Below are 12,738 nucleotides of genomic sequence, written 5' to 3'. Positions count from 1 at the left end.
ATTAGATTTCACAAAAAGAAACAGTTTGAGCCCAGTGAGTTCATATGACACTCAAAGTTATCTACTTCAAGAAGGAAATGATCTTACCAATTTATAAATAGTCTTAATTCATTTCAGATAAGAGAATTAGAGTGTTAAAAAAAGAGATTAAAATTTAACAATACTCATCAATTCATTTGGTTCTAGAAAGCCTTTCTTAGAACTGAAAATTAAATATGGGCTAAGGAATAAGTAAGAAAAATTAAAGACTAAGACGCTACTTTTGCTGCTGCTGCTGCTGCTGCTAAGTCACTTCAGTCGTGTCCGACTCTGTGTGACCCCATAGACGGAAGCCCACCAGGCTCCCCCGTCCCTGGGATTCTCCAGGCAAGAACACTGGAGTGGGTTGCCATTTACAGGATAAAAGTGGAAAAATCCATCACAACATGCCGCTGTCCAGACCTGTTTGCTTCCTAAATTAGAAAATTTTTCATACAAACTCCTTAAAATCAGTATAATACCTTAACAAAAAAAAAAACACTAAAATGAAATGCAACACGGGTCAGAGAAGAAGTAAGTCCAAAACATCAGTTTCTAATGACAAAATTTCAAAGATACAGTGAAATTTGGTATGAAGGTAAATTCAATATATTTTCATCTTCTAACTTCAGAACTTTTCATCTCATTTAGAAATGTCATGTAAGGCAATAAAAATCATACAGATCCTCTGAAAATTCAAAAACCTTCACCTAAAAATTGAACACAATAGGCCCCATTTCTTATAGGTTATAAGCAATAAGCATAATCCCAACTGAGGCTATGACTAGATTAATATAACCGCTAGGGATGTTTTATCCAAATTTAAGAAAACTGTCTTGCAATTAATGATGTTACTTTCATAGTTACGTTAAAAAAAAAAAATTAAATGTGGAACTTCCCTGGTGATTGAGTCTGCCTTCCAGTACAGGGGACGTATGTTCAATCCCTGATAGGGGAACTAAGATCTACATGCCACAGGACAACTAAGCCCAGGTGGCACAACTACTGAGCCTGCAACAAAGACCCAGTGAAGCCAAAAACAAAAAAGTTAAGTGTATAAGCTAAGATTTGTTTATGTAAAAGCTGGCATTTTCCAAAAGTTAAAGAAATAACAATTACTAGTAACTATTAAATTGGTCGGGGCTTCTCTGGTGGCTCAGTGGTAAAGAATCTGCCGGCCAATGCAGGAAACACAGTTTTGACCTCTGATCCAGTAAGATCCCACAGGCAGCTGAGCAACTGAGCCTGCGCTCTAGAGCCCAGGAGCTGCAACTACTGGAGGCCACACACCCTAGAGCCTGGGCTCCGCAACAAAAGAAGCCCATCATGATGAGAAGCCTGCTCACCACAACTAGAGAGTAGCCCCAGCTCACAACTAGAGAAAGCTGACTCACAGCAACGAAGACCCAGAACAGCCCCCCAAAATAAAGCATTTTAATTGGTTAATATAAACAACTAGGTTCAATAATTTCTTACCTGTATTCCATCTTTAAGTTTCAAAATGCATTCCATTGTATTGATGGTAATCACCACTGGTTCTGAACCCAGTTTTGTCCATGGTACATGGATCCTCAGTTCGTGAATATGTCCACTTAAAAAAGTGAATGGTAATTTCAATTCCTTAAAACACAAAACATTACATAAAATTTAGTAAGAGCTTAATATTTTTTTTTCATTCTAATATCCAAAATACTTTCTGAAAAGAGAAACGAAACTTCCAACACAAAAATATTCTAGGGAGGGTGGGATGAATTGAGAAAGTAGCACTGACATACATATACCACCATCTGTAAAATAGCTGGATAGTGGGGGGCAACTGTTCAGCACCAGGAACTCAGCTCTGTGCTCTGTGATGACCTAGAGGGGTGGGATGGGGGAGGATGCGGTGGGGTGGGAGGGAAACTCCAGACAGAGAGGATATAGATATATACTTAAGAGTTGGGTTACACTGTCGTACAGCAGAAACCAACACAACATTATAAAGCAACTATCCTCCAATTTTAAAAAATATAAAAAGCAATAAATTTCATAACAAAAAAAATGGGGGGAATTACTGTTCATAAAAAAGCAGCATCAAATAACTTGCTAAACTATAGTTACTGATGAGCTACAAAAACATATTGTGCAAGTTACATTTAATAAGGCACTTAACCTGTCAAGGCCTCTTATTTTGCTAAATGGAAATGATAACAGAACAGGATTTTAAGAAAAGTGAAAGAGGGGAACTGAATTAAAGACAGGAGAATGACCTGACAAAATAAACACTCATCAACTTTGGAAAAAAAAAAAAGTCTATAACTTTACGTAAAGATTATACCTAGAAACTATATGATCACAAATTTTAAATGTTTTATAACTGTTTCATTATTAAAAAGGTTAGAAATGAAAACACAAAGGTTACCACAACCACTTTATACTAAATTGTTCCACCTTCAGATAAAATGTTATAAACCAACCAAAAAAAAAGTAGTAATAAATTGCATTTAGACTGTATTTCAGTCACATTATTGTAACTCTATATGTGAAAGTTAAAATAAATATTAAGCTGTTCCTTCATCCAATAAGTGTCCACCTTGGTTTAGCCAACACAGCAGCAATGTAGCTAAACATACATATATAGACAGTACAGCAAAATAGTTAAGACCAATAAATCTGGAACCAGCACAAGTGGATTTAATCCTATACCTGCTACTTACTAGCACAGTGACAAGAGGCAACTTGTACTACATCTCTGCATCTCAGTTTCTTTATCTGTAAAACTGGATAATAGTAGTGTGTTTGGGGATTAAATCAATTAATTTACATAAAGTGCTTAGGACACTGTCTTCCTCAAAGGTCATCAATATAAAGACACTATTTATTACTGCAAATGTATAAGCCTCTTTTATGTCTTCAACAAGTTTATTAAAGAGCAGAATACTAAAAATCTATTGATATTTCTACTATCTAACAGAATGTCACAATTTTTTTAACAGTTCTCAATCATTAATTTTAAAGATGCAGTCATTTCTCCAAGCACTGATCAATGGGAGAGATTATATTTTGATCAGTGTCTATAATGAATACCATGTTAATGAGCACTTACTGTGTACCAGACACTGTTTTAAGTACTATACTCACATGCAATATTTAATCTTTGTAGGAACCCAAAAAAGTAAATACTATTATACCCACTTTATAGAATAAAACAAAATCTGAGGCACAGAAAGGTCATATAACTTTCAAAAATAAGTCATCTCAGAGAGACATGATTCAAAACTGGAAATAATTATGCCAGAGCCCTTGCTCTTAACAAAACTACACTGCATCTAACTTCCTTTACGAGCAACAAGTACACTTCCATTGGTTATATATTCACTTGGATAATGTTTCAATGACATTTCCAAAATCTGAGGCACACAAAGGTCAAATAACTTTCAAAAATAACTCAGAGAGACACAATTCAAAACTGGAAAGAATTATGCCAGAGCCCTTGCTCTTAACAAAACTACATTGCATCTAACTTCCTTTACGAGCAACAAGTACACTTTCATTGGTTATACATTCATTTGGATAATGTTTCAATGACATTTCCAAAATCTGAGGCACACAAAGGTCAAATAACTTTCAAAAATAACTCATCTCAGAGCCATGACTAAAAATTGGAAATTATTATGCCAGAGCCCTTGCTCTTAACAAAACTACACCACATCTAACTTCCTTTACGAGCAGTGAGTACATTTCTATTGGTTATACTTTCATTTGGATAATGTTTCAATGACATTTCCATCTCTACCCCTGAGGTGTGTAACAATGATATGTTTGTGAAATGACTACCAAAACTTGCAATCTATGGCAAAATTGGATTTTCTTAGGAGAAGTTAAAAGACACCTAAACCAAACTCAAGACCTTGTTATCACCAGAATACTACTAATCTTATCTGAATGACTAATTGAACATTAACACAAGGGACAATATTTTATATTAAAACATGGAATTTTGAATAACATGGCCCATGTTGGTAATCCAACTGAAGTTCACTTATTAATCAACTCACTATAAGCAAGATCATTTCCATTTCCTCATCTCAGAGTTGCTATGATAAACAAATGGGAACATTTATGCCTTATAAAAGGCAAAAGAAAATGTTGACTGTTAAAATAAGTGGGTCATCCTAAGGTAGCTAAAATAAATGATTTTCTTTTCATTCTTCTTCATTCTTAAAATATACTGTACAACCTAAAAATATTTTATTTACTTGGAACTACTCAGAAAACAATGCATCCCTAAAACAGAGTATCTATGGCTGCACAAAGGAACTGAATAGCTCTCATAAATCACATTGTAGAAAGGCTATTACAAAATATGCTCACAGGGAAAAAAGGGATACTTTAAAACTGAATGTAACAGGGCACAAAAGCAAAAATAGATGAATAGGACTGTATCAAATCTAAAAACCCCCAGAAAGCAAAGAAAACACTCAGCAAAACAGAAAGCAATCACATGGGAGAAAGAGAAACTATGTATCTGATAAGGGTTTAAAATCTAGACTATATAAAGAACTACAACAACTCAACAACAAAAAAATAATCAAATTTTAAAAATTGGGAAGAGACTTGAATAGCAATTGTCAAAAGAACACAGACAAAAGGCCAACAAAGAGGAAAAAATGCTCACCATCATTAATCAGAGAAATACAAATCAAAACCAGAATGACAGGGCTTCCCTGGTGATTCAGTGGTAAAGAATCCGCCTGCCAATACAGGAGACACAGGTTTGATTCCTGGTCCAAAAAGAAGTCACAGACCAAGGAGCAACTAAACCCACGTGCCACAACTACCGAAGCCCAGGTGCCCTAAACCCTGTGCTCTGCAACAAGAAAAGCCACTGCAGTGAGGCCACACACCACTACTAAAGAGTAGCCGCCACTCGCCCCAACCAGACAAAAGCCTGCGTAGCAATAAAGACCCAGCAAAGGCAAAAATAAAACAAACAAAATTATTAAAAAAAAAAAAAAAACCCACAATGGCAGATCTCCCTGGTGATCCAATGGTTAAAAATCTGCCTGCCAATGCAGGAGACAGGAGTTTCATCCCTGGTCTCAGAATACTCCACATGCTGCAGTGAAACTAAGCCCATGCACCACAACTACTGAGCACGTGTGCTGCAAAAGAAAAGCCACCCCAATGAGGAGCCCACACACTGCAACTAGAGCAGCCTCCACGACTCTTGCCTCAACTAGAGAAAGCAGCATTCAGCAAGAAGACCCACCGCAGCCGTAAATAAATTAAATTAAAAACCATAATGACATATCATCTCACATCTGTTAGCAGGGCCCCTATCAAAAAAAAAAAGAACAAAAACAAACAAAAAAAAACCCACCACCACAAAAAGTAATGTGTGTAAGTATATAATGAATGTATAAGCCTTGTGCACTGCTGCTGAAGAGGTAAAATGGTACAACCACTAGAGAAAACAGTATGGAGATGATTCAAACAATGAAAAACAGAATTACCATATACTCCAGCAATCTCAGTTCTTAGTGCAGACTAAAAAGAAACCGAAAGCAAGATCTTTAAAACATACTTGTACAACCATGTTTTTGCAGCATTATTCACAATAGTCAAGAGGTTACTACAACCTGATGTCCACTGAAAGATAAGGATAAAGAAATGTGGTATATACATATGAGGAAATATTAGTCTTTAAAAAGGAAATTCTGTTATATCCTACAACATATAATGAACCTCAAGGACATCGTGCTAAGTTAAATAAGTCAGTCACGAAAAGACAAATATTGTCTAACTTCACTTACGAAAGGTACTAAAATAGTCAATTTCCTAGACACAGAAGTAGAACAGTGGTGGCCGGGGGAAAGAGAAAAGGGAAGCAGTAGTTTCGTGGGTACAGAGCTGAAGTTTTAGAAAATGGAAAGTTCTAAAAATCTGTTGAACAATAATGTATATATAGTTAATATGACAGCCCACCTCAAAATAGTTAAGATGGTAAATTTTATGCTATGTCCATTTTTACCACAAAATAAAAATAAATTTAAAACAGGACATCAAGAATTCTAATTTAGAAGGGTGGCAAATTCTCCCCCCAAAAAGCAGTGAAAAAACTGGGCAAAGTTATTTAAAAAAAAAAAAACAGAAATCTCAGGGGCAATGAGCGAAGGCTACCCTGAAGTCATGATACCAGTTGGTGCAAGAAACAGAACAGCAGACCAGCCAGAAAATTAACACAGTAATCGAGAGAACAAGAAAGTCAAGGATGGCCTTGCCAATACCCCATTATTTCTGGTAACATGGAAAGCTGTATGTATGTGCCAGGTTGTGCTTACGTGGGCAATACTGGAGAGACCCTTAATAATCTACTCATTCATGGCTGACCAAGAAGCCTTGCAAACAGAGTTAAGTAAAAATATGGATCAGATCTGTAAACACCTTTGAAAGCATATCTAGTACATGTGTATGTCCCATGCCAAAGAGTAGAAGCCTTATTGGTTCAAAATGTTAACAACCTCGAGCCAATCACTGGCGGATGACTCAGTTATAGTGACCCAGGGGTAATCTCTAGAAAGCCAAGCCTAAAAACAGAAAGAATGGAGAGAGAAAAAAGAAAACTGAGCACAGTCATCAGAGATCACATACTGCAGGGGAAAACAGACACCACAAACATAGCCCAGGCAAGTCACTAAACAAACTAGCCAACAGAAACAACAAATATCCGCAGAGGCAAGAAATTAGAATGCAGAGTTGCTACAGTATATTATGCAAAATGTCCAGTTTTCAACTAAACATTGTGAAACATGAAAATTTAACAAAGGTAGTTAATTGAGGATGAAAAAATGCAGGACTTAACATAAATATGTTCATTATAAATAATTAAAGAATTACATGACAATGATTCATTGAATAGAAAATATCAAGAATGCGATAGAAATTACAAAAAAAGAAGCAAATGGAAATTCTGGAGTTGAAAAGAACAATAAATGAAATTCGGACTTCCTTGGTGGTTCAGTGGTTAAGAATCCACCCTTCAATGCAAGGGACTCAGGTATGATCCCTGGTCGCACAACTAAGCCCATGCACCACAATGATAGAAGCTCTGAGTCACAACAAAAGATTCCACCTGCCTCACCTAAGACCCAACACAACCAAATAAATAAATTTCTTAGAAGGACAATAAATGAACTTAAAAATTCACTGAGAGAGTTCAATATCAGATTTGAGCTGTCAGAAAAAGAATCAGCAAATACACACCCAGACATTCAAAACAAAAATTTTCAAAGTCTGGAACAAAAAGAAAACCTTGAAGGCAGAAAGAGAAAATCAACATGTTACATACAAGAAAATTCCTGGTAGGTTCAGCTCAGTTCAGTCGCTCAATTTGAACCGCAGCACACCAGGCCTCCCTGTCCATCACCAACTCCTGGAGTTCACTCAAACTCAAGTCCACTGAGTCTGTGATGCCATCCAACCATCTCATCCTCTACTGTCACCTTCTCCTCCTGCCCTCAATCTTTCCCAGCATCAGGGTCTTTTCCAATGAGTCAGTTATTTGTATCAGGTGGCCAAAGTATTGAAGTTTCAGCTTCAATATCAGTCCTTCCAATGAACACCCAGGACTGATCTCCTTTAGGATGGACTGGTTGGATCTCCTTGCAGTCCAAGGGACTCTCAAGAGTCTTCTCCAACACCACAGTTCAAAAGCATCAATTCTTCAGCGCTCAGCTTTCTTTATAGTCCAAATCTCACATCCATACATGACTACTGGAAAAACCATAGCCTTGACTAGATGGACCTTTGTTGGCTAAGTAATGTCTCTGTTTTTTAATATGCTATCTAGGTTGCTCATAACTTTCCTTCCAAGGAGTAAGCATCTTTTCATTTCATGGCAGCAATCAAAATCTGCAGTGATTTTGGAGCCCAAAAAATAAAGTCTGTCACTGTTTCTACTGTTTCCCCATCTATTTTCCACGCAGTGATGGGACCAGATGCCATGAGCTTTGTTTTCTGAATGTTGAGGTTCAAGCCAAATTTTTCACTCTCTTTCACTTTCATCAGGAGGCTCTTTAATTCTTCTTCACTTTCTGCCATAAAGGTGGTGTCATCTGCATATCTGAAGTCATTGATATTTCTCCCAGCAATCTTGATTCCAGCTTGTGCTTCTTCCAGCCCAGCGTTTCTCATGATGTATTCTGCATAGAAGTTAAATAAGCAGGGTGACAATATACAGCCTTGACGTACTCCTTTTCCTATTTGGAACCAGTCCATTGTTCCATGTCCAGCTCTAACTGTTGTTTCCTGACCTGCATACAGGTTTCTCAAGAGGCAGGTCAGGTGGTCCGGTATTCCCATCTCTTTCAGGATTTTCCACAGTTTATTGTGACCCACACTGTCAAAGGCTTTGGCATAGTCAATAAAACAGAAGTAGATGTTTTTCTGGAACTCTCTCGCTTTTTCGATGATCCAGCGGATGTTGGCAATTTGATCTCTGGTTCCTCTGCCTTTTCTAAAACAGCTTGAACATCTGGAAGTTCATGGTTCACGTATTGCTGAAGCCTGGCTTGGAGAAGTTTGAGCATGACTTTACTAGAGTGTGAGATAAGTGCAACTGTGCAGTAGTTTGAGCATTCTTTGGCACTGCCTTTGAGATTGGAATGAAAACTGACCTTTTCCAGTCCTGTGGCCTCTGCTGAGTTTTCCAAATTTGCTGGCATATTGAGTGCAGCACTTTAACAGCATTATCTTCTAGGATTTGAAACAGCTCAACTTGAATTCCAGTAGCTTTGTTCCTAGTGATGCTTCCTAAGGCCCACTTGACTTCACATTCCAGGATGTCTGGCTCTAGGTGAGTGATCACACCATCGTGATTATCTTGGTTGTGAAGGTCTTTTTTGTACACTTCTGTGTATTCTTGCCACCTCTTCTTAATATCTTCTGCTTCTGTTAGGTCTGTACCATTTCTGTCTTTTATTGAGCCCATCTCTGCATGATATGTTCCCTTGGTATCTCTAATTTTCTTGAAGAGATCTCTAGTCTTTCCCATTCTGTTGTTTTCCTCTATTTCTTTGCATTGATCACTGAGGAAGGCTTTCTTATCTCTCATTATTCTCTGGAACTCTGCATTCAAATGGGTATATCTTTCCTTTTCTCCTTTGCCTTTCACTTCCCTTCTTTTCACGGCTATTTGTAAGTCCTCCTCAGGCAGCCATTTTGCTTTTTTGCATTTCTTTTCCATGGGGATGGATGGCCTTGATCTCTGTCTCCTATACAATGTCACGAACCTCCATCCATAGTTCATCAGGTACTCTATCAGATCTAGTCCCTTAAATCTATTTCTCACTTCCATTGTATAATCATAAGGGATCTAGGTTAAAAGCTAACTTCTCATTACAAACAATAAAGGCAAGAAGGCAGATACATGACATATTTAAATAACAAATGAAAACTAACTCTCAATCCAAAATTCTTTACCTAGCAAAACTAACCTTCAAAAATGAAGGCATACCCAAATCAAGTTTCAGATAATTCTCTGTAACAGAATACTAGAAGTTCTTCAGGCCAAAAAGAAGTAATATCAGAATGTAACTCCAAGTCATGCAAAGAGTACTAATAAAAGTATTTATACAGATGATTATTAAAAGCATAAATGTATTATTACGTCTTTTTTCTTCTGATTCAAAAGGCAGTAACAGAGACTTCCCCAGCAGACCAGTGGTTAAGACTCCATCCACCAACGCAGAGGATGTGGATTCCATCCGTGGTTAGGGAACTGAGATCCCACATGCTGGGGGTCAGGGAGCAGGGCGCAACTAAGACCTAGTGCCACAATGGAGAAGCACACACACCGCAACTAGAGAAGTCCACGCACAGCAACGGAGAGCCCGAGTGCCACAGGGAAGGCTCAATGCAGCAAGTCATTTCCTTCAAAAAAAAAAGGCAATTACTAGGCTTCCCTGGTAGTACAGTAGTTAAGAATCTGCCTGCCAATGAAGGCGACATGGGTTTGATCCCTGGACCGGGAAGATCCCACATGACCCAGGGCAACTAAGCCCGTGTGCTACAACTACTGAAGCCTGCACTAGACCTCTAGAGCCTGTGCTCTTACAAGAGGAGCCAGTGCAATGAGAAGACCGCTCACCACAACGAACAGCCTCTGCTCCTAATAACTTGAGAGAGCCGAGTGCAGCAACAAAGACCCAGAGTAGCTAAAAAAATATTTTTTAAAGACAGCAATTACAAAATACAATTTAACACTGATATTAGGTTTATAACATAGAGATCCAATATATGTAGAAATACCACCACAAAGGAGGGAGAAGAAATGAAGCTATAGTGGAAATATTTCTTTATTTTGATGGAATAAAGTTAGCATTAATCTCAAACTAGCATTAAGTTAGCATTAATCTTAAAGAAGGTAGCAAAGGATCATGAAAGAAACAAAAAAGACCTGAGATGCACAGAAAATAGCAAAATGGAAGAAAGAAATCCAATCATGAACAAAGAGGATTAAATATTTCAGTCAAAGGGCAAAGGCTGTCAGACTGGGTTTTTAAAAACTAGTAAGATTCAACTGTATGCTCTCAAGAAGAAACATACTTTAGATTTGAAAACACAAATAGACTGCAAATGACAAAAAAGTGTTTTTCATTTTAATGTATCATTTTTCTATATACATAAAGGAGATCAGTCCTGGGAGTTCATTGGAAGGACTGATGCTGAGGCTGAAACTCCAATACTTTGGCCACCTCATGTGAAAACTTGACTCACTGGAAAAGACTCTGATGCTGAGAGAGACTGGGGGCGGGAGGAGAAGGGGACGACAGAGGATGAGATGACTGGATGGCATCACTGACTCGATGGACATGAGTTTCAGTGAACTCCGGGAGTTGGTGATGGACAGGGAAGCCTGGCGTGCTGCGGTTCATGGGGTCGCAAAGAGTCGGATACGACTGAGCAACTGAACTGAATGACCACAGACTGGTGGACCACAGAGGCAAAAGGTGGTAAGTGAACAAAATGGGTAAAGGTGGTCAAAAGACACACGTTTCCAGTTACAAAATTTTACAAGCCCCAGGATATAATGTATAGCATAGTCAGTACAGTTAATAATACCGTACAGCATATTTGAAAGGTGCAAGGAGTATATTTTTAAAGTTCTCATCACAAGAAAAGAAATGTTTAAACTATGGATGGTGACAGATGTTACCTGGGCTTACTCTGGTGACCATTTTGCAACACATACAAATCATTACATTGTACACCTGGCACTACATGTCTATTACACCATAATAAAAAAATAATAAACAAGATCCCAGGAAGCCATGTGATCCAATTTCTTGCTTGAATACATCAAATCACCATATTTTCTTGCTATCTAGGGAAATAATATTCTATTTTAGGCATATTAGAATTTTAATTTCTTTAATTTCCAGTAGCATTTCCCCTGTTTTTCATATGACCGCTCTCCAATGCAAGTAAGTATTAGGAACAATTAAAAACAGTTCATCCCTCAAGACTTCCCTGGGATTAAGACTTTGCACTTCCACTGCAGGGAGTGTGTCCTGATCGTTGATCAGGGAATGAAGATTCTCCATGCTTCAGGATTGGGCCAAAGAAACAAATAAGTTTATCCCAGTCATAGGGTGAAAATATTATTAAGCAGATGAAGTTTTAAAGAGTTGTTGAAACCAAATAACATTCCTGTAAAACATTCAAAAGTATGTTACCAGGCTCCAAGAAATACAACACAAGGCAAAAGTGGTAAGATAGCTTAAAATGCAACACATTTTAAAATTCAGTTTAAAATGCAGTACAGAGGGGGAAAAACAAAAGATGCTTCATGCAACCAGTAATGATAAGAGAGGTAGATCAGTTACACTACTGTTTTGTTTTTTAGCTCTAAGACATGTCTGACTCTTCTGCAACCTGATGGACTGTAGTCTGCCAGGCTCCTCTATCTATGGGATTTCCCAGGCAAGAATACTGGAGTGGGTTGCCATTTCCTTCACCAGGGGATCTTCCTGACCCAGGAATCAAACCAGCATCTCCTGCACTGGCAGGTGGATTCTTTACCACTGAGCCACCAGGGAAGCCCAAATACACTATTATCAGAAAAAAATCAATATTAAGAAAAAAAACTGTTACTAAAGACAACATGGGACATTTAATAATGATAGAAGGGTCAATTCAAGAAGAAAATATATACAAAGAACTTATTTACAGAACAGAAACAGACTCACAGATTTTGAGAAAAAAATCTATGGTTACTAAAGAGGAAACATAGTGGGTAGGGACAAATTAGGAGTTTGGGATTAAAATAAACATAGTATTATGTATAAATCAGATAACCATCAAGGACCTACTATATAGCACAGGGAACTCTACCCAATATTCTGTAATAACTTACATGGGTAAAAAGTCTAAAAAAGAAAGAATATATGTATAACTGAATCACTTTGCTATATACCTGACACTAACACAACATTGCAAATAAACTATACACCAATAAATATTTATAACAGAAAACATTTATGAGCAAAGAAATAAAGCCCAAAATATATAAAAAGTGAAAAAAGAAATAATCCAACACTAATCCCCTTCACGGATCACAGCCTTGTTGTGGTAAAGTGGCTTGCATAACTCAATGAAGCTATGAGCCATGCCACACAGGGCCATCCAAAAGGGACGGGTCATAGTGGATAGTTCTGACAAAACATGGTCTACTGGCAG

General features: G+C 37.6%; 1 protein-coding gene across 7 annotated transcripts in view; it reads right to left on the bottom strand.

Moving 5' to 3' along the window:
• The window catches only part of VPS13B (vacuolar protein sorting 13 homolog B), a 767,155-nt gene that overhangs the window by 747,516 nt on the left and 6,901 nt on the right, over positions 1-12,738 (bottom strand). For all 7 annotated transcript variants that reach the window (XM_055431816.2, XM_055431817.2, XM_055431818.2 and 4 more), the window contains exon 3: positions 1,495-1,638. In XM_055431816.2, coding sequence (XP_055287791.2) covers positions 1,495-1,638 — 144 coding nt within the window. The remainder of the gene's footprint in view (positions 1-1,494; positions 1,639-12,738) is intronic.

The sequence above is a fragment of the Moschus berezovskii genome, chromosome 16 (assembly GCF_049115385.1).
Source record: "Moschus berezovskii isolate FMDL1 chromosome 16, NW_MosBer_1.0, whole genome shotgun sequence".
NCBI classification, from domain to species: Eukaryota; Metazoa; Chordata; class Mammalia; order Artiodactyla; family Moschidae; genus Moschus; species Moschus berezovskii.
This window is presented reverse-complemented; position numbering and strand designations above follow the sequence as displayed.